Source organism: Palaemon carinicauda, chromosome 1, assembly GCF_036898095.1.
Source record: "Palaemon carinicauda isolate YSFRI2023 chromosome 1, ASM3689809v2, whole genome shotgun sequence".
NCBI lineage: Eukaryota > Metazoa > Arthropoda > Malacostraca > Decapoda > Palaemonidae > Palaemon > Palaemon carinicauda.
In genome coordinates, this window is record NC_090725.1 from 2,902,908 (window position 1) to 2,925,758 (window position 22,851).

General features: G+C 41.3%; 1 protein-coding gene across 1 annotated transcript in view; it reads left to right on the forward strand.

The window, feature by feature from the left end:
* The window catches only part of IntS10 (integrator complex subunit 10), a 124,804-nt gene that overhangs the window by 11,512 nt on the left and 90,441 nt on the right, over window positions 1-22,851 (forward strand). Inside the window, exon 3 of the mRNA XM_068379564.1 lies at window positions 1,300-1,430. Coding sequence (XP_068235665.1) covers window positions 1,300-1,430 — 131 coding nt within the window. The remainder of the gene's footprint in view (window positions 1-1,299; window positions 1,431-22,851) is intronic.

Sequence of the window (22,851 nt, forward strand, 5' to 3'; positions counted from 1 at the left end):
CTATACTCCTGGTCTTTGAGTTTTTAGACTGAAAGGAATTGACATTTCCTCCTTGATGGAATTGTCTATGCTCAAACAGAGTTTTGAGCTTACCTGTCCTCAGTCGTAAGTGAGACCACCTCCTTGGAAATTAGTGAAGGTATAGTTGCCTTCATTTATTCTGGTACACTTCATAAGGAGCTAAGGAGATGTCTGGCAGCTGTACATTTAGCAGGTAACGCTGTTTAGTAAAATTGAAGCAGTTGGGAATGCTGCCTGAGAATTGAAGTCGATGAACACAGTTTTAGTCCAGAATGAATGGATAGAATAACTGGCCTTTACTTTCTTCATCTCCCCCTCTCTTGGAACACAGCATCTAGAGATTCTGCAAGCTGGCCCCGTTCCAACTGCAGGTAAGTACCATATTTGTTTTGTGATCTGAAATGTGTGTACAGTACTGTTTATTGTATGTCCCAAATCTTCCTGCGAGGGGGAGTTAGGCAATGTCTAGTTTTAAGTATAAGTGTGGTACAACTCACTCCTTATACTTAACTGGCAAAGTGACAGTGTATTGGCAGGCTAAGAGTTCACGAGGTGTCAGGATACTGTACCCTTTTCACGCTCTATCGAGCTCAGTATTGTATCCCAGGGTATTGTGTCCAGCCAGTTGGAATTTGGACTTACACCCACCTAGAGGTGAGTGTCCATAGTAAAGAAGGAAGGTTTGTATTTGTGTCAGAACAAATGACAAATTTGGAAGTAATTTGTATTTTTCCTAACCATATATACTTGAGATTTTTACACATATTTGTCCTGTCATCACCTTCCCCATAGAAGTCCTGCCTGGGTCAGTGTGTGAGCAGGGAGGTTGGTGCCTCCCACTATCCATGCTAACTAGCGGAGGGTTGTTGACACCTTGCATGAAAGTATTTAGCAGCTTGCGATGAAACATATCCATAGTAAAGAACTCAGGTTTGTATAGGTAGGAAAAAATAAAATTACTTCCAAATTTGCCATATTACTTTTAAAATTAGATATATTATGGTTATACCAAAGGGCCATATGAATGATACATTTGTAAAACGTACAAATGCAGATGACATAGGTAGGGTGACGTCATAATGAAAAAAGAGCCATATCTCAGTTATTTATCAAGATAATCAAAAAAGGATTTTTCAATGTAAATGATTACTCATGAACAATTATGGCTGTTGGTCCCCTTAAGAGAAACTTCAATTTCTATGAAGGTTTAAGTAATTTTTATAAACAGGAATTTAATCTTAAATGATAAATTATTGTATCCATAAAATTTATTTATAGGTTGCGAGAATTTGCGTCAGAACCTTTGCTCTGTCGGGAAGTTGACACAATTATGACAGCCTTGAGGCACACTTCACCAGAATCTCAAGGAACCTCTTTCTTGAATTTGTTATTCAACATGTTACCTAAAGGTAAGTTTTTATGTGCATAATAGTCTTTCCAAAGAGATGACTTACAATTGGAGGAAAGTTAGTAAATTTAAGTTGTTCTTACTGTATTACAAACCTTTGTCCTTTATATAGAAATAAATATCAGTGAAGTAGGAGTACCCGGCAGTTAAACTTTTATAACAAGATGTAAACAGGTGGCTGGTAGTTAACTGTCCCGCTTCTTGCTCACTGAGTAGTTACTCAGATATCAGTCATCAGTGAGAACAGATGTTCTTCCGCTGGCTGGAGTGTTTTGGCTATTTGATTGCTTTTTCTTTTCTCTTTCTAGTGTGATTGTGATTATTTGCTGCGGTGGGGATACCCGTGGATATGCGGACTTGCCCGGAGGTATTAGACGATGTTGCGACACCTTCATGAGTGCAAGGAAGAAGGAGTCCCATCTGTTGTGCCCTGCCTGCAGAGGACACTCCTGCAGACAGGAATCTCCATGTGATTTTTGTACTTCTATCGCATTCTACCACGTGAAGTGAACGATCTTTAGCGGTTAGTGTCTCTCCGCTCAGAGCCACTATACCCCTGATTGTTATAGGGTTGTGGTGGCCGATGTGGTAACGTCCCTGACTGGTGATCGCCAGACTGGGGTTTGAGTCCCGCTCAAACTCGTTAGTTCCTTTAGTCGCTGCAACCCCACCATCCTTGTGAGCCAAGGAAGGGGGGTGCCTATTGGTCTATCTGTTGAGTCATCAGCAGCCATTGCCTGGCCGTCTGTGTTCGTAGCTTGGGTAGAGAGGGGGTTGTTCGCTGATCATATTTATGGTCTGTCTTTAGGGCATTATCTTGCTTGATAAGGCACTGTCACTGTCCCTTATCTCTGTCATTCTTGAGCAGCCTTTATACCTTTAAAAGAAGTGTTGAAAGTGGTCACCCTGCCGTTGGATTGCATATGGAAAGAAGAGGAAGAGGTCCAAAAGGGCTTCTTCTCTTATGGGATAATCCTTGATGTTGAAAAAATCCCAACCTCTCCCTGTGACTGCCAGTATGCTTCCCTCCAACCCTTCCCCATTGATTTCCTTCAGATGTATAAAGAAGAGTGGTGGCCCTTTGGCTTTGGGACAAGTCTCTAGGCCTGAAGACCTTCCCATTTCCCCTCAAGGAACGGGAAGGCATCTCCTTCAGGAGGAGCCTTCGTCTGACCTTGATGTTGATGATATCCTGCAAGTAATTTGGACCCCCTTTGTACTACAAGGTACCTCTTCCAAGTATTTGTTGGGGACAGGAATTCCTTTGAAGGTAATGCAGGAGAGTGTTTCTGCTCCGGTGCTGGACACCTTCGGCTTGTTACCTTCGAGAGCAGAGAGAAGTTTCTCCTTCCTCAGCCTCTGCCACTTGAAGACAGCCATCATACCAGACTTTGTCTCTCCTCATGAGACCAGTGGAGGAAACATTCTTATTGTTAGCATATCTCCTGCACATCCTCCAGTTGTTGGACGCGCGTGCTTCTCACTTGGATCCATCTTGACGTGCAACATTTCTCTCAACACGAGCGCAGGCATTACTGCGCTCACACACCTGAGCGAGCTAGTACTCCTGGGTGCGCACGTGGAATGACTCTTCTGTCTCCACCAGACAACCCCACTTCTCCTGAGCCTGTGGTGGTGGTGGTGTGCGTAGCAGCATTGCTCACTAGCCCCCATCCCCCACGCACCTCTCTGGTGTGCCCTCTACTTGGTAGGAATTGGGAGCATGTGAGTAATACCAGCACCCATCATGTGCCTTCCCACACACCCGTCCCCCAGATGCACCTCAGCATTCTTTGCGTCACCCAAATGCACCTCATTATGCCACGCGTCACCCAGATGTGCCTCTCCACGCCATGTGTTGCCTAGATGCGCCCCTGCAGCATGCTTGTCCAGGTTAGAGCGCAACATTGATTCCTCTTTAAGAAGAGACTTGACGCTTGCAAGAGCTAAAGAGCGTGCCCCTCAACATGCTAGCCCTCAAGCCCGCACTCCTAATTAGAAGCTACAGGTCTACCCAATAGACCTTCCTGATTATTGGAGACTTGACCGTTGGTGTCAAGTTACTTCGCTGGGTAACAAAGTTACCCAGTGGATAGGCACTGGCTATCTTTTGATGAATTTAACCAATGAATCTTTTATGGATTTAGTCTGTCTATGGAAAGTGAAAATGACAGAATGGCCACCAGTCCTCAGCGAAGCGGGGGTGCTAAGAATCGTTGGGTTTATAAATACTAAAAAAAAAAATTAAAATTGGCAATTAGAATGTTAGAACCATGAATCAAATTGGAAAGTTACAGCAAATGGAAAATGAATTTATGAAATAGAGCTTGGATATCTTGGCCCTAAGTGAAACACTTTGTAAGGGGATTGGTAAGAAAATCTTAGGCTAAGGCAATAATTATATCTACTCAGGAAGAACAGATGGACTTGGAAGAGAAAGGGTAGGAATGATGATGACACCAGGAGTAGAAAAGGCATTAACTGAATGGATAGCTGTAAATAGTAGATTGTTACTTGCAAAGTTTAAATCGAAGCAGTGCAATATGAGTATTATAGTTAGTTATTCACCAACAAATGTTTCCCCTGAAGAAAGGAAAGATGAATACTATGAAGAACTGCAGAGTGTAATAGATGAGATCCCAGAGAGAGATGTGGAAATTATGATTGGTGACTTCTGTGCTAAAGTTGTAAGGAATAATCAAGGTATAGAGAATGTGATGGGTGTTAAGGGTCTTGGCGAAGTTGCATATGAAGATGGGACACATTTTATAAGTTTTTATTTTACAAATAATCTTGTTATAGGAGGTACTCTTTTCCAGCACAAGGACATCCACAAATATACCTGGACTTCACCATGTGACAATTACAAAAATTAAATAGATCACTTAGCCATTAATAAAGAGAGAAGGAGGACTTTGAGAAATGTAAGAAGCTATAGAGGTGCAGGTATTGGTAGTGATCACAAGCTCCTCATTGCCACACTGAAATTAAAACTGAAACCACCCAACAGAAATGTACTGTAGATAGAATACCTAGACTTGATATAACTAAGCTTCTAGAAGATGAACACAGAGAAACCTTTGCAATTGGATGTAGGAATTGATTTGCAGTCTTGGAGATTTTTAAGAGATGAAGAGCAGACAATCAATGAAGAATGGTGTGATATTAACACTTTTACCCCCAGGCTATTTGGAAATTTCGAACCTTTAACCCCATGGGGGTTATTTTTTTCACAGCACATTTTGCAGTATATTTTTATTAAATTGCTCTAACAGCCTTAATATTTGTCATAGAGAGGTCAGGTTGGTCTCATTCTCTTGGAAAATGCCTGAATTTTCTCAAAAAATTATCAAAAATATGAAAAAAAAAAAATTTATAGCATTTTTTTGCAAGGACGTACCGGTACATCCATGGGGGTAAAGGGATGGCTTTTGTGAAACGTACCAGTACGTCCTTTGGGGGTAAAAAGGGTGAAGAATGTATATCAGTCAGTTGGTAGTGAAATTTTGGGACATGCAGTTACAAGGAGAAAACCATGGATATCAAATGATAATTGGGATACTATAAAAAGCAGACAAAAACAGAAACTGATTGTTGAAAGTTTGCGAGGAAGTAATGAAAATTACAAGGTAGAGCTTGCAGAGCATTCCAGTGTTCATCATCATCATCATCATCTCCTCCTACGCCTATTGACGCAAAGGACCTCGACTAGATTTGGCCAGTCGTCTCTATCTTGAGCTTTTAATTCAATACTTCTCCATTCATCATCTGCTTCAAGCTTCATAGTCCTCAGCCATGTGGGACTGGGTCTTCCAAATCTTCTCGTACCTGGTGGAGCCCCCGTTAAATGTTTGGTGAACAAATCTGTCTTGAGGAGCGTAAAGAGCTTGTCCAAACCATCTCCATCTACCCCTCACCATGCTCCATGTATGGTACCTGAATAATCTTTCTTGTAGTTTCATTTCTAATCCTGATCTGCCATTTAACTCCCAATAATCTTATGAGGCTATTGTTCCTATATCTTCAAAATCTGTTGGAGATTGTTTCATTGTCATACCATGATTCATGTCCATATAGTAACACCGATCTCACTAAACTGATATACTGTATAGTCTGATTTTTATGTGTAATTTCAGGCTATTTGATTTCCAAATTTTACTTAACCTAGCCATTTTCTCATTTGTTTTTTTCAATCTTTCATTCAACTCCAATTCTAAAGACTGTATTAGAGATTATAGTTCCTAAATATTTAAATGATTCTACATCATTAACCCTTACTCCTTCCAATGATATTTCATCTTCCATTGCATATTCCGTTCTCATCATTTCTGTCTTTCTTCTATTTATCTTGAGCCCAACCTCGTGTGATATTTCAGGCATTCTGGTAACCAAGAATTACAAATCCTGTGGTGTTCTGGTAACAAGGACAACATAATCAGCATACTCTAGGTCAGCTAATTTCCTTTTATCAATCCAGTCCAATCCTTCTCCACCATCTCCAACTGTTCTATGCACTACAAAATTGATTAGGAGGATAAACAACATAGGTGATAACACATTCCCTTGGAGTACTCTGCTGTTCACTGGAAATTCCTTTAATAGAACTCTATTGATATTAACTATGCACTTGCTATGCTCTTGAACAGACTTAATCTCATTCACATATTTAAGAGGAACTCCATAATAATGCAGGAATCTCCACAAAATAGGCCGTTGCACATTATCAAATGCTTTTTCATAGTCTACAAACGCCATCAAAAGTTGATTTCTATATTCTATGCATTGTTGTACAACATGTCTCAAAATGAAAATTTGTTCAGTACAACTACCTTTTCTAAATCCTGCTTGTTCATCTCTCAGTTTTTCACCAATGTTTCTTTATAGTCTCTTTAGAATAAGCATACTATATATTTTCATGACAACTGATGTAAGTGCAATGCCTCTGTAATTATTGCAATCAGTCAGGCCTCCTTTTTTTGCCATTTTCACCAAAACTCCTAATTCCCATTCATCAGGTTTTGCTTCTTCATGACACATTCTACAAAAATAATTTTGTAAGTATTTTGGGAGTCACTTCATTTTCAGCCAGTATCATCTCAGCAGTTATTCCATTGTATCCAGGGGTTTTCCATCTCCTAAGTTTTTTCCATGATAGCTTTCAATATCAAACCCGCTGAATTCATTCATGAGCACATCGAGAATGTGTTAGTACATACTTGATGTTCCTAATTGTTTTATGTCTGCTGGTGGTATAAGTAAATGCCACACCTACAGCCAGAAGTCCTCGCACTTTTAGTCTAAGGGCTACCTTCCAGCTTTGTCGAAAGATAATTCACATAAATGGGTGCAGGTTTGTATTAAATAAGGAAAAATACAAATTATCTCCGAATTTGTCATGTTGAGCCATTTTATGGGATATCTCACCCTGGCAAGTGTATCTTATTCTTGTAGCACATCACCTACCATGGGTTTGGTTGATGTAAATAATAAGATTCATTAGTTATTTAACCCTTTTACCACCAGGCTCTTTGGAAATTTCCAACCCTTAACCCCCAAGGGGTTATATTTTCCCCAGCACATTTTGCAGTATATATTTTTTAAATTGCTCTAACAGCCTTAATTTTTGTCTTAGAGAGGTCAGGTTGGTCTCATTCTCTTGGAAAATGCCTGAATTTTTTCAAAAAAATTATCAAAAATATGAAAAAAAAAATTTTTATAGCATTTTTTTGCAAGGACGTACCGGTATGTCCATGGGGGTAAAGGGATGAGTTTTGTGAAACGTACCAGTACGTCCTTTGGGGGTAAAAGGGTTAACAACATAACAAATCAGATGAGTAGTCTAGACAGTCGTAAGGTGATATTCATGAATCTCCTTTCTTAAAACTTCTAGTATTTTAGAGTTGTACCATGATAATTTGGTTAAAAGGGAAACTGCATCTCTAAAGTCTTAAGGTTCCTGCTTTGATGTCTTCTCATTTTACTGGATTTCAGTTTAAATTTCCTCCTAAAATTAAAGCAAGGGTTCAATTATTTTTGGAAAAGGCTATTAACCCTTTTACCCCTAGGCTATTTGGAAATTTCCAACCCTTAACCCCCAGGGGGTTAGTTTTTTCCCAGCACATTTTGCAGTATATTTATTTTAAATTGCTCTAACAGCCTTAATTTTTGTTATAGAGAGGTCAGGTTGGTCTCATTCTCTTGGAAAATGCCTGAATTTTCTCAAAAAAATATAAAAAATATAAAAAAAAAAATTTTTATAGCATTTTTTTGCAAGGACGTACCGGTACGTCCATGGGGGTAAAGGGATGGCTTTTGTGAAACATACCAGTACGTCCTGTGGGGGTAAAAGGGTTAAAAGTTCCTAAACATTAGATTCCTCTATCATCAATTCCCTTCCCTTAAAGCATAAAAGTTTAAGTGTTCATCATACAGGTGACTTTCCCTATTTGAAAGTAGATTTAGATATTGTAACTGGTATAGTCAAGGGAAGATTAGTGCCACAAATTCCGACAAGGTAATCCCTTTTTCATCTCAAGAGGAAGGATCAATGATTGTGTTAGCAATCAAGGGTTATAGGTCTACCCTTTGACTTGTTAGCATTAGAAGATCTGAAAAACTTGTGTCAGGAGTACTATTGAACCTCAAAGATGGGATGTTGCATTACACTAATTCTAAGGAGTATAATGTCACCCTTATACCCTCAGAAAAGTCTTAATATTAAATTTTTCATTGAAAGTAGTCTTTCTGTTTGCGAAGGAATCTTTACACTGGCTCGTTGAATTTCAAATTCTACTTGACAAGCTACCCACATGTAAGACCGAGATTCTATTGACCTATCCCTTAGCTCAAAATATGTGCTCAAGATATCAATAACTCCTTGTTTTGCTAATGTTAGTTATTGAGGATCTGTTATATTTGTAAAGAACTAAAGATTATAGAGAAAAGATTTATTAGATTTCCCTTTTTCAATATTAAACTTACCCGATGATCATATAGCTGTCAGCTCTGCTGCCCGACAGAAAAACCTACGGGCGGAATACGCCAGCGATCGCTATACAGGTGGGGGTGTACATCCACAGCGCCATCTGTCAAGTAGGTACTCAAGTACTCGATGTCAACATAGAACCAATTTTCTCTCTGTCGTGCCACTGGCAAGACCTACTAAATACGCTGTTACTAACTGGATTTGTTTTCACAACTATTTGGTGAAGTACACTATTTCAGTTTTGAGCTTTCGCTATGCAGGGGTTTTATCTTCATTTCAAAACTTGAACTCGTTTTGGATAGATTTAATTATGGTGACGAAGAGAGTATGGACTCTCTTTCACTTTTAAATGGCCAACCCTTCCCTTAGACGGAAGTGTGTTTAGGTTTTTGGTAATTTTGCTTAACACGTTATAGATCTATATATTTTATATCTCTCCGCCTTTATAGGCCTCTTCGATTAACTTTCCATTTATTATAAACATATAAAAATAAATTTTTATGTTTGTTTATATGCGACCTTTCCTGATAGTAGGCGGTCCTAACTTGGAACCGAAGTTAATTAACATTGAGCCCGTTATATAACAGATAACAATCCTTATTGCCTGTTCCCTCCTAACCTTGTTGTCTTGTAATGATAATCATTAATGCTTGTTACCTTGTAACCTTGGTGTCTCTGAGACTTGAGCTTTGGTATTGCTCCCGTGTATGTTTTAATTAATAAAGTTCCTGTGTGAAGAACTGACGTCTCTCTCTACCCCCTTGGATATTATATGGTAGCAGAGCGTGGTTCGAGGGACTGCAGCGATTGTCTTGGAGATTAAATTTTACTAAGAAATATAAAAGAAAATGATGAGCAGCTAAAGTTCCCGAACATCGGGGAGGGGGAGTAATCCAGAAGTTCAGTAAGTTGCTGCAGATGTGAAGCCGTCTGTGAGAAGGAAAACCAATGGATTTCGGCTTATGAACTGGAAAGGACGTATTGGTTCTGTCGACCAGAGTGCTTCGGGGAGCAGATATCATGGATAGATGAAGAAAACATGCTGAACTGTTGATACATGGTGAGGCAGACGACCTGAGCCTGAAGTTGTGTGAGCCGAAGAATGGTAATTACGAGTCTTCACAACAGCTTAATTCTTTTGCTGTTGAGAGTGTTTGTGAGTGCGTGGGGATCTTCTGGAAGAAACCTTGAACCCTGATGTTATCTACAATAAAGTGAAACAGTCATAATGGCGTCTTCAGAATACTCTGCAGTTTCCTTACCAGGATACATTGAAGATGAAAGTGAACTTATGAACCAGTTGACCCGACTGGCTAACTTTGGAACCATAGACAATGCTGGAAATTTTATTTTCAAATTTTGTTATAAGTGTAAAGGCCCGGTATTGGGACATAAAGAAAATGGAGATGAGAGCAAGTGTGAAAATAATGATTTGAATTTATGTGAAGTGGAACAGGTAAAACGGTGGCTAGAAACAAATGAACTTTTTGAGGCAGCAAAAAAACAGTTAGATCAAAGGTATGAGGCCAGAATTTGTGGACAGTGCAATAAACTATTTAAAAACAGAGCAACCAATATTTCGCACCAGAAAAACTTTCACAAAAAGTGGGATTTCGGTAAAGAAACAAACAAGACAATGTATGAAAAGAGTGATATGGATGAAAGACTAGACAAATTATTGAAAATCATTGAAAACAATTTTGAGATAAACCAAGTTGGAAGTGGAAATAACCATGTTAATTTAGTTAAAAATCGGAAAGCTCCAATCTGGACTAATGGCCAGGATTTTGAAAGTTATTGCCATCAACTAAGGCTATGGGATTCACAGACAACCATTCCTCCAATTCAAAAATTTTTCGAATTGGTGGATAGTTTAAAAACAAACAAAGAGATTAGAGGATTGTCGTTATTTGTGTCAAGAGAGGTTATAGAAAAAGTAAACACTAACAGTGTAACTATCATTGAAGACGTGATAAACTTGCTAAAAGGTAAATTTGAAAAAACGACCTTGGAAAAAATGTCTGAATTGGTTTCCGAAATACAAAAATTTGAACAGAAGGACAAAGAAACAGGTGAAGAGTATCTGAATAGATTTGAGAATCTTTTAGTGAAAATGGATAGAGCAAACTTTGGATCAAAATGGAAGTTATGGACTACAGTTTTGTTTTTAGATAAGTCTAAATTAGAAACAACAGAAAAAATTTCAATTATGAAACAACTAAAAAATGTAGAAGATAAAGTGACAATAGAAATATGTAAAAAGGAGTTCAAGGAACTAAAGATAGAAAACCAAAGACCCGAAAAGGAATTGGACGTATTTTATACAAATAGACAAAGATCTACATCGAGATCAAATGAGCAAAGAAATAGGAGACCATACTCCCGTTCGCGAGATAGAAGCCAAAACAGGAGAGAGTCAGGAAGCAGATATCAGAGTAGAAGATATTACTCTCGATCAGGAGATAGAAACCGAAACAGAATAGACTCCTTTAAACGAAGAGAACCTTCGGAAAGGAGAAGTGAGGATCGTGAAGAACTTGAAAGGAATCGGCAAGATCGTCCGATGGAGGGCGGCAGGAGGCTCAGATCAGAATCGAGAGAGAAAAGGTGTAGAAATGAATGCTGTCTGAATAGATTAAGTAACATCAGATTTGTGAGTGTTGAAGATGAGAGAGGAGAAGTAGAAATGCCTGAAATTTACTTCACGGATGAAATCAATGAAACTGAGATGATTATTGACAATGGTGCACCCAAAAATGTGGCAGGAATTAAATGGATAGAAGAATATCTGAAGAAAAATCAATTTGGAAAAGGACAAGTTAATGTTAAAAGAATAGAAAAGAAAAAGTTCAAATTTGGACCAAGTAAAGTTTATGAATGTCACAAAATGTTTGAAGTTCCACTGATAATTAAAGGAAAGAAAAATGGAACAGAGTTCAGTAGACTACGAGTGCAAATTTATGCTATTGAAGCTAATATCCCTTTTTTGTGTTCTAAAGAACAACTCCAGAAATGGAGTGCCTCTCAGGATTACGAGAAAGGAAAGGAAAAACTAGTTATCAGAAGCTTGGTTCCGAACCTAGAGATAGATTTGATAACCACTAAAGGTAACCACCTTGCCGTTGTCTTGGAAACCAATAAAGAATGTAGCGAAGAAGAGATTGTAATGTTTGCCAAGAAATTGGAAAGCAATAAAGAGATATCAGAGTATAAAAGAGTAAAAAGGGTGCATCTGGTATCTGGCCATAAGGGAGAGACTCAACTCCTCCATTTGTTCACATTAGCAGGAGTAGTATCCAACCGAACCAAAAAGGTTATTAAGAAAGTTGTTAATGAATGTATACCCTGCCAAAAGTATAAAAAATCATTGGGTATACCAAAAGTTGCCATCCCAACAGTGACGGAATTTAATCAAAAGGTCACAGTTGACCTAAAGCAAGTAAAGGAGAATAACATTCTGTGGATGGTAGACGCCTTCACAAAATTAATAAGTGGAGTTGTGCTAAAGAACAAAGAAGCAGTTACTGTTTTGCATGCCATCACCCAGAACTGGTGCGAGAAATACGGATATCCTACTGAGGGATTTTGGGCTGACAATGGATCAGAATTTCAAAATAAGGAAATGGAAAGTTTGGCTTCTGCAATGGGAATTACGATAAGGTTTGGCCCAACATATTCCCCTTGGAGTAATGGTTTGAACGAACGAAATCATTACAGCGCTGATCTAACTGTGAAGAAAGTGATGGAAGAGAATGATAGAATTACATTAGATGAAGCAGTTTCTAAAGCGGCCTGGTGTCATAATACTAATATAACAGTGAAAGGATATGCCCCATTACAGTTACTCACTGGGAGAGCTGTAGTAGTCCCTGGTATAACAAGTGGAAATGTAGCCACCGAATCTTTAATCTCTGAGTCAGAAGCAGTCAGAAGACATATTGAAAATCAAAAAGAAGTGAATAAGAAGTATAGAGAAATTGAGTATGGTGAAAAGTTGAAAATTGCCTTAAACGCAAGAAATGCGTCTTTTAATAATTATCTATATACACCTGGGGAGAAAGTATTTTACCAGCACAAAGGTGGAAAACAATGGTTTGGTCCCGCTACGGTGGAAAAGATGGAAGGGAGAAGTGTATGGATTTTAGCAAATGGAGATATGAAAAAGGTAGCTTCTTGTCATTTGCAACCTTACGGAACGTTAAGGACTTCAGCTCATGAGAAGAAAGATGAGATTGGGTCGAAGGATGAGGCAGCTCTTACTGACCAGTCCGAGAGTGAGGAAATTAATTTAGAAAAGAGAGAAGAAGCGACAGTTGTTAGTAAACCTGATTTGGCAGAAGAGAATTATGACAAAATGACCGTGAAAGATCATCTTCCATCTGAAAAAAGGCCGAAGAAAAGTAAAATTATAATTATGACCTTTAAGAATGGCGAGGAACACAAAGGAAAGGTGACCGAAGTGAACAAACCTAACTCAAAGCGCAAATTCATGTGCCTCATAAAACTAGAGGGAGGTAAAACAATTGAAGTTGACTTCAAAAATGAAATAAGGGACTGGAAATATCTTATAAATGAAAAAGAAGAAGAAACCGAAGTACAAGAGACCAAGGAAAATTTCGAACTAGATAACATTGGTACTTACTGGATGAAAATGTCAAATGACGAGTGTTTGGTAGAGGAAATAACCACATATGTGGTAGAAGTTCCAAAGAGTCGTCATCATGAACGTGAAGTTATAAACGCTAAAGAAAAAGAACTTGAAAATTTTGAGTATTATGAAGCATTTGAAGAAGTAAAAGATACAGGACAGGAGAAAATTGGTTCAAGGTGGGTTATAACTGAAAAAGAGAGACAAGATGGGCAGAAGACCAAAATAAAAGCAAGGTTAGTTGCTAGAGGATTCCAGGAAACTGAGAAACCAAAATCAGATTCCCCAACCGCCTTGAGAGAGTCTTTCAAGACTTTCATCGCAGTATCGGCTAATGAAGGATTTGAACTGGAGAGCGTCGACATTTCCGCAGCTTTCTTACAGGCCGAAAAACTGGAGCGTGATGTGTTTGTTGAACCACCCAAAGATGTAAAACAGGAAGGAACCATTTGGAAACTGAAAAAGCCAATCTATGGGCTTGAAGATGCAGGTAGGAAATTTTGGCTTAAAGTTGACAAGATTTTTAAAGGAAGAGGAATGAAAACACTGCATGGAGATAACGCCTTCTACTACCTCCATGACGGCAGATCATTACTTGGTATGATTTTATGTCATGTTGATGATTTTTCGATTTCAGGAAAAAGAGAATTTGTGGATATGATCAAGGATCTTTTAATGAAAAATTTCACGATTTCAAAGGTGGAGTCATCTGAATTCAGATTTACAGGGATTGATATAGTTAAAACAAGAGAAGGAATAGAAGTAAGCATGGAGGATTATGCCCAATCCATTGAGGAAATCAAAGAAATAAGGAAAATTGGAAATGACGAACCTCTGACAAAAACCGAATATAAAGTTTTCCGGAAGTATGCAGGAAAAATCCAGTGGTTGGCGGAAAATGTCCGACCCGACTTGGCTATTGTTGGATTGAACATGTCTATGAAAAATAAAGATGCTACGATCGGTGATCTAAAGAGAATAAACAAGATAGTGAAGAAAATTAAATCAAAAGAAAGCAAAATAAAGTTTGGTAAAATAGGGAAGAAAGAAGACCTGAAAATTTATGGCCTCGGTGATGCGAGTTACAGATGTGACTCAAAGTCAATTGGGGGTAACTTGATTTTAATGGGAAACAAGAAAACTGATATAGTAGCTCCTATATATTGGAAAACAAAAACCATCAAACAAGTGTGCCATTCTGCCAAAGACGCCGAAACGAGGAACTTAACTAAATTAGTAGATGACAGTGTTTATTTAGCAAAAAGTGTTGAACAACTTCTGTTTGGAGAAAAAGGAGGAAAAATCCCAGTAAAACTGTTCACAGACAGCAGACCAACGCTGGAGAGTATAGCATCATCAAAACAAGTAGAAAGAAAATTGTTAAGAAACGCAGTGGCAGACTTGAAGGAGAAACTAATTCATAAAGAAGTAGAATCATATAGTTGGCTGAATACTAAAGACATGATAGCAGACATATTAACAAAGGAAAATAAAGAGAGTGATGACTTGGTGGAAGTCTTAGTTAAGGGAAGACTTAGAGTGGCTGTAAATGAAGATAATCTTGTTCATTTTAAAAACGATGAGTTCAGGTTAGAAAATGTTAAAATTAAAGACAAGGGAAACAGGTTTTAAATATGTGTAATTTCTTTTGCAATTCTTAGATATTTATGCAATGGAATGTTGTACGTGATGTAGACTGTTATTGTTCTTTTATTATGAAATGCTATTGTTTGTATTCATATTACAATGTACGTTTAGTTTGAGCTTGAGAACAATTTTATATTTGTTACAATATTTTATCCATTTTATTATAATTAGTAACTTTTGTATACAGTAGATCTGTTTGTTTAACGAAGTAAAACAAAAAAGGAGGCCGGGGGAATAACAGATAACAATCCTTATTGCCTGTTCCCTCCTAACCTTGTTGTCTTGTAATGATAATCATTAATGCTTGTTACCTTGTAACCTTGGTGTCTCTGAGACTTGAGCTTTGGTATTGCTCCCGTGTATGTTTTAATTAATAAAGTTCCTGTGTGAAGAACTGACGTCTCTCTCTACCCCCTTGGATATTACTATTATATCGTATTTAACCTTTAAAGAATTTAATACTTTTTAAAATTTTATTGTTTTATGAAAGAATTTCTTTGATAGTCTCGTACTGTTTTCAAAGATGAACTAACGTTTAGTTTTTTAGTCTACGCAGTTGTTGACGTTCAGGACGTTCAACATGCGCTCTATCGTTACGATAGAGAGAGAGTGTATCACAGTTTCACTTTGCAGTAAGAGTAAACCGATTCTGGCGTTTCGTTCATTCTTTCTTAGCTTAAATGGTTTAAATTCCAATTAAAGGAACTTTTTATTTGGAAAACCTTTAGCAATTAACATGTTTTAACGATATATAATTGGGCTCTTCTCTCAGGTGCGAAATCAAGAGAGAAAGAGAGAGAGAGATAGAGACGGAGGGAGAGAGAGGAGAATAAACGTTTCGTTCAAGCGGATAACGTTGTTCTCGTTTTTACTCTCCTCCCTAGTCGCTGTAGGGGAAGAAGGTAAAACGTTTCTAGGGTTTTATTCTTGTTCCCAGGCTATGTGCGGTGAGAGATTGTAAACGTAGTTTATTTGATCTAGTGTTTAGTCTCTTTCCCAGCCACTGAATTCTTTATCATTATATATGTTTTCTGTTGCATTATAAGACTGTTTTCGCAATTACTACCTTTTAATGAAGGATAGGATTGCGTGTTTCAGGTAGAAATCAGTAAAAGTTTCGATTTCAGTGAAATAAGTGCAAAACAGAAAATCAAAGTGATAAAGTGATATGCGCAAAGTGTTACAGTGTTGCGTCCGAGGGTTCGTCGGTTCGTGCCAGTCGTTCACCTAGTCCGGGACCTCTTACAAGCTCCCAAGCCCAGGGGAGAAGTAATGTCGAACGACTTATGGGTTTCTCAGGCCTTGATCAACGAACAGACGTTTTCCCTCCGTGGTTTCGGGCGTTTCTACCCAAGATCGCCCCACCCACACAAAGACGAGAGAGCCCATTTATTCCTCGTCTGCGGAAGAGGTTTCTCGTAAGAAACCATGGACCACATCTCGCAGCTTTTTAAGTGCAAGTCGGTCCCTTCCGCGCAAGCCCAACGGCCCAGGTGTAGCCACTGGGTCAGTTCGGACTCGCTGCAGTCATCCGACGACTGCACACCTCCCAAGAGAGGCAAGGTGGTACCGCAACAGGCAGTAACTCCGTCTGTTGCCGCACCCGCTGTTTTAGACCCTCAGTCACAACGGACAGTAGCTCCGTCTGTTGCCGCTTTTGTAGACCCTAAGTGGTCTTTACTGCAGTCTATGCAGACTCAGTTAGCTGCGGTTATGCAGGAGTTTCGTGCGGAGAAGGTTGACACTGCTCCCGTTAGCCTACAACCTGCCACGGTTGTGCGCCCAGCTCACGCTGAGGCTGCCTGCTCCCACACTCCGGCTGCCTGCTCCCACACTCCGGCTGCGGAGAGCTCCACCACCGATGCGCAGTCGACCCTGCCAGACGCATGTTGACGTTAGCCGACGTGCGGCACCCTCCGTTGACATGCGTAAGCTACCGCATCAGCAGTGGGAAGGTGTAGTCAAGCTGCCGTGTTTTGACGCGATGCGTCAGTCTCCGCAACCCACGGCAGTCCCCACCACGCACCACCACTCCGCTTTGGTTGTTGCCAGCTCTCAGACTGTCAAGAGCTCTCAGACTGTCAAGCAGTTACATGACGTCGCCTTCTGGTCTGCTACTAATGCACCAGTGCTGTATGCCCTCACTCACCTGTTGTGGTTGACAGTTCAGTTTTTTGACAGTTCACAGACTGTCAGGCAGTTACATAATGTTGCCTTCTGGTTTGCTGCTAATGCACCAGTGCTGTATGTCCTCACGCACCTGTTGTGGTTGACAGTTCAGTTTTTGACAGTTCACAGACAGTCAAGAAGTTACATAACGTTACCTTCTGGTCTGCTGCTTATGCACCAGTGAGACACTCACTGAGATAACAAGGTTCCTGTAGATGAGAAAGTGCTGTTCTCCCTCTTACTGATATTCCTTTGAGGACTCTGTCATTTGGAGAGGAGCCTTAAGCTGCTTAGCCTCCTATGAACTTTTGTCGAGCCTTTGAAGTTTTGCTGTACTATTATGTCACACATAACAAGGCTTCCAGGGATGGTAAATGGTTCCGCTTCAGTCGCTAACCCCGTCTGTTGCCACACCTGCTCCCGTAGACCCTAATGGGCTTTGCTGCAAGACATGCAGTCCAAGCTTGTGTCCTTGATAGAGGACTTATTACGGAGAAGAACCTTCTGGCCAACAACCTTCCTACCGGTTGGTTGTGCGCCCTGTTGACGCTGAGGTTTCCTACTCGCGTCCGCCATTTGAGGTGGTTCCTCCACCGATGCGACCCAGTGTGGGTTACCAGTCGCACGTTGACGTTAAGCTACGCTCGGAGGTGGTTGTTGACGTTCAGTGTGTCACTAGGAAGACGTTCAACAACCAGCAGAGGTGACTTGTTGTGACGCAGTGTGTCAACCTCAGCAACCCGGTAGGGTGTTGACTGCACAACCCAGACAGTCTAGACAGTTTCGGGTTAACGCTGTACTTCCTCGCGTCCCCATGGTTGACAGTTCACAGACTGTGCAGCAGTACCATGATATTGCGTCCGGCTCCGTCACGCATCCACCAGTGCGACCGGATTCAGCGAGTCAGACGTTGCCCACTCCGTTGCCGTTTCCTCATCAGTTTCGGATGAGGAACCCTCTGATGAGGACGTTGCTGAACAAAACGATCAACCCCCAGCCCTGCTATCCATCCAGAAGATGCTGAAGAAGGAACGCTGCCCTGTCAGGCTGTGGATGAGTCTGGTAAGGACTCTGTCATCCGTGGTTCAATTTATGTCACTAGGAAGACTACTCCTCCGTCCTCTTCTATACCATCTAGCCTTTCATTGGAAAAAGGACAAGACGCTAAAAGCGGTCTCGATCCCGATTTCCGGAAAGTTAAAGTCTGGTCTGACTTGGTGAAAGGACTTTTTCAACCTTAGAAAGGGTCTTCCCCTGACTGTTCAGTCTCCCAACCACGTTCTCTTCTCGGACGCATCGGACGTAGGCTGGGGTGCGACATTAGACGGTAGGGAATGCTCGTGATTATGGAACTCGAGTCAAAGGACAATGCATTTCAACTGCAAGAAGCTACTGGCAGTACGTCTGACCTGGAAAAGCTTCAGGTCTCTCCTTCAAGGCAAAGTGGTGGAGGTGAACTCAGACAACACACGGCTTTGACGTACATCTCCAAGCAAGGAGGGACCTACTCTCTGACATGGTACGAGATCGCAAGGGACCTCCTCTCCTGGTCAACAGGTCTAGACTTTTCACTAGTAACGAGGTTCATCCAAGGCAACTTGAATGTCATAGCAGATTGTCTCAGTCGGAAGGGACAAATAATTCCAACAGAATGGACCCTCCACAAGGATGTATGCAAGAGACTTTGGGCCACCTGGGGCCAGCCAACCATAGATCTCTTCGCAACCTCGATGACCAAGAGGCTCCCAATAGTTTGCTCACCTATCCCGGACCCAGCAGTAGTTCATATAGATGCCTTTCTACTAGATTGGTCTCATCTAGATCTATATGCATTCCCTCCGTTCAAGATTGTCAACAAGGTACTGCAGAAGTTCGCCTCTCACGAAGGGACAAGGTTGACGCTAGTTGCTTCCCTCTGGCCCACGAGAGAATGACTCACCGAGGTACTTCGATGGCTAGTAGACGTTCCCAGAACACTTCCCCTAAGGGTGGACCTTCTACGTCAGCCACGCGTAAAGAAGGTACACCAAGGCCTCCACGCTCTTCGTCTGACTGCCTTCAGACTATCGAAAGACTCTCAAGAGCTAGAGGCTTTTCGAAGGAGGCAACCAGAGCGTTTGCTAGAGCAAGGAGAACATCCACCCTTAGAATCTACCAATCGAAGTGGGAAATCTTCCGAAACTGGCGCAAGTCAGTATCCGTATCCTCGACCAGTACCTCTGTAACTCAAATAGCTGACTTTCTCTTATATCTGAGGAAAGAACGATCTCTTTCAGCTCCCACTATCAAGGGTTACAGAAGCATGTTGGCATCAGTCTTCCGTCACAGAGGCTTAGATCTTTCCAACAATAAAGATCTACAGGACCTCCTTAAGTCTTTTGAGACCACGAAGGAGCGTCGTTTGGTTACACCTGGTTGGAATTTAGTCGTGGTACTAAGATTCCTTATGTCAGACAGGTTCGAACCGCTTCAATCAGCCTCCCTGAAATATCTCACCTTTAAGACTCTTTTCCTGATATGCTTAACCACAGCTAAAAGAGTCAGTGAGATTCATGCCTTCAGCAAGAACATCGGATTCTCATCCGAAACGGCTACATGTTCTACAACTTGGTTTTCTAGCTAAACACGAGCTGCCTTCTCGGCCTTGACCAATATCGTTCGATATTCCAAACTTATCGTATGGTTGGAAATGAACTAGAAAGAGTATTATGTCCTGTAAGGGCTCTTAAGTTCTATTTAAAAACCTTTACGAGGCCCGTCTGAAGCTTTATGGTGTTCAGTTAAGAATCCATCTTTGCCTATGTCAGAGAATGCTTTATCCTATTTTATCAGACTGTTAATACGAGAAGCTCATTCCCATCTGAATGAGGAAGACCAAGCTTTGCTGAAGGTAAGGACACACGAAGTTAGAGCTGTCGCAACTTCCGTGGCCTTTAAATAAAATAGATCTCTGCAAAGATATTCGACGTAACCTATTGGAAACGCAAATCAGTGTTCGTGTCTTTTATCTTAAGAATGTCCAGTCTCTTTACGAGAACTGCTACAATCTGGGACCATTCGTAGCAACGAGTGCAGTAGTGGTGAGGGCTCCACCACTACAATTCCCTAATTCCATAACCTTTTTAATCTTTCTCTTGAAATGTTTTATTATTGTTTTTGGGTTGTCCGGAAGGCTAAGAAGCCTTTCGCATCCTATTTGATTTGGCGGGTGGTCAAAGTCATTTCTTGAGAAGCGCCTAGATTAGAGGTTTTGATGAGGACCTTTAGTATGGGTTGCAACCCTTCATACTTCAGCTCCTAGGAGTCGCTCAGCATCCTATGAGGATCGCGAGGCTCAGTAAGGAAGACGTACTTAAAAAGGCAGAGTTATTGTTCAAGTCGACTTCCTTACCAGGTACTTATTTATTTTATGTTTGTTATTTTGAATAACTGCTAAAATAAAATACGTAATACTTAGCTCAGAATAATGTCAACATGTAATGCTGGTCTCTACCCACCCCCCTGGGTGTGAATCAGCTATATGATCATCGGGTAAGTTTAATATTGAAAAATGTTATTTTCATTAGTAAAATAAATTTTTTAATATACTTACCCGATGATCATAAATTAAAGGACCCACCCTTCCTCCCCAATAGAGACACAGTGGACAGAGGAGAAAATTGGTTCTATGTTGACATCGAGTACTTGAGTACCTACTTGACAGATGGCGCTGTGGATGTACACCCCCACCTGTATAGCGATCGCTGGCGTATTCCGCCCGTAGGTTTTTCTGTCGGGCAGCAGAGCTGACAGCTATATGATCATCGGGTAAGTATATTCAAAAATTTATTTTACTAATGAAAATAACATATTTATAGGGTGCCTTTAAAGCCCATCACCTTTGCTTCTGCTTTATGTCTTCCATCTTGCTGTCGAACTTGAATTTTACCTCGTAAGATAGTTTCAGGGTCTCCCCCAGTTGCACTTGGACACTGAATTGCCTCAGAGGCCCCAGCACCAGGCAATATTACCCAAATTTATTAATACAGGAAACCCATCACTAAGAACAATTTCCAACAAGATTATGAGAGTAATAAAGCATATAAGAATGTTGTATGGACAAGCAACTTAAGTAAAATTTAGAAGCTTATGAGACAAGAACCTCGGTTAAATCGATGGCTTTTATTTAAGAGTAAATATGCATATCAACAATTTTTTATGCGTTATCATTTGAGTTGCTGTGTTAACTTAATTCAGGAGCCAAATAAATATCGATGATAACAAATCAACTATTTATTCGTGAATGGATTTATTTATAATACGAAGTGTTACCTTCACGGCTGACAAATAACGACTCCCCATATAAGAAAAGGCGGGAGGCGAAAACCATTACAGTAGACAGATGTAAACAACATAACAGTGGTAATTATTATATGTAAACAACTGGTCGTTTGTCCATACAACTGTTGAACAACAATCATAACAACATGTGGATAGAACTCTAGTATACTTCAGTTGCTTAATGAGAATTTTCTTTCATATGGTGCTGTACACAGTAATGGCTAAATTTATATTTGCTGGTATCATTATTAGCAACATATCCAATAATCCGATCAACCTTCCCTAGTTCTCTGAATACTGCTCTGGTAGTCTTAAAGGTTAATTGTTCCGTAACCGAAATACAAACCACGCTATTTACATTGGGTTTACCTTTCGGCGTACCTGAAATGACGAGCCAATAGTTTTTAACGAGGGTTAACTACCCCCGCGCTAGTTAGCGGGGGTAGGGGAAGGGGTAGCTTGCTACCCCTCCCCCCCACACACACCGGTGATTTGCTTCACTTCACTTTTGGCTCCGGCGATGAACAGACGTGTCTGTCCATCGTCCTCGTTGACAGCCTTAATCTTTTTTTGCTTTTTCTTCCAGTTTGTGTGTGTGCGTTTTGAAGTTGGCCTCACCCTTTATTGTTCACCATGCGCAAGTGCCCTGGGATTGCCGGTCGCCCTTGCAGTACATTCATGTCTGCGGTGGACACAGATCCTCACACCCTTTGCCCGCAGTGTCGAGGCCGACGGTGTGACAGAGAGAACACGTGTAGTGAGTGCAGGGAGTGGTCTGCCTCCCAGTGGGAGAGGTTTGGCCGCCGGCGCAAGAAGAAGTCCAAGGGAGACCGTTCTCCTTCAGGGGTTGCCTTGAAGGAGGAAGGCTCTCGGGACACTTCTTTCGCCGCCCAAACCTCCTCCGAAGCTCCCCCTCGTTCGGCTCCTAAGGAGAGACCGCCGAGTGGAAGCGCAGGTCCTAGTTCTGTTTCCCGACCTTGGACTGGGGGAGAGGGCGTCGCCTCCCATAGCGGGGCGGCTCCTCATCCTCCTCCGGGGGAGGTTGTTGCTAATGACTCCTTGTCTAATGATGATCTTTTTCAGATTTGGGCTTCCTGGGGGCTTAAGGGCCTGCCCTCCAGGGAAGCCCTGATTGACCTTGTCCAGTTGGGGGCCGCTGTTAAGCAGTCGCCGGTGATAGCAGAGGTAGATCCTCTGTCTATCGTCGACGTCGTGGTGGCAGAGGCTTCCGACGGGTCGGGTCAATCCTCTGCGGGTGCTGTTGTGGATGATGGTGCTGAAGGCTCTCCTCCCCCTTCCGTACATTCCTCGAAGGGGGAAGGGAGTCCCGCGGGCTCTTCTGCTGCCAAACCTCCCTCTAGGGGGAGTGCTTTGACTGAGACTCCCCTTTGGAGGACTGATGGTCCTGACGATCTCCCTCGTGGCCGCCTTCCCCGTAAGGCTCACCGTCCGCTGCGCCGCAAGGGCCCTTCTCCCCATAAGGGTGCTAAGAGGCGCCTTTTTTAATCTTCGCCTCCTTCCTCCGAGGGGGACTCTCTTCGCCGTAAGCAGCCTGCAGCTCCAGCTTCCTTAGACCTCTCCGGGGATCGGTCTCCTACGCCTTCCAGACCTTCAGCTTCTGGTGCAGACGTCCAGCAGCCTGACCTCATCAGC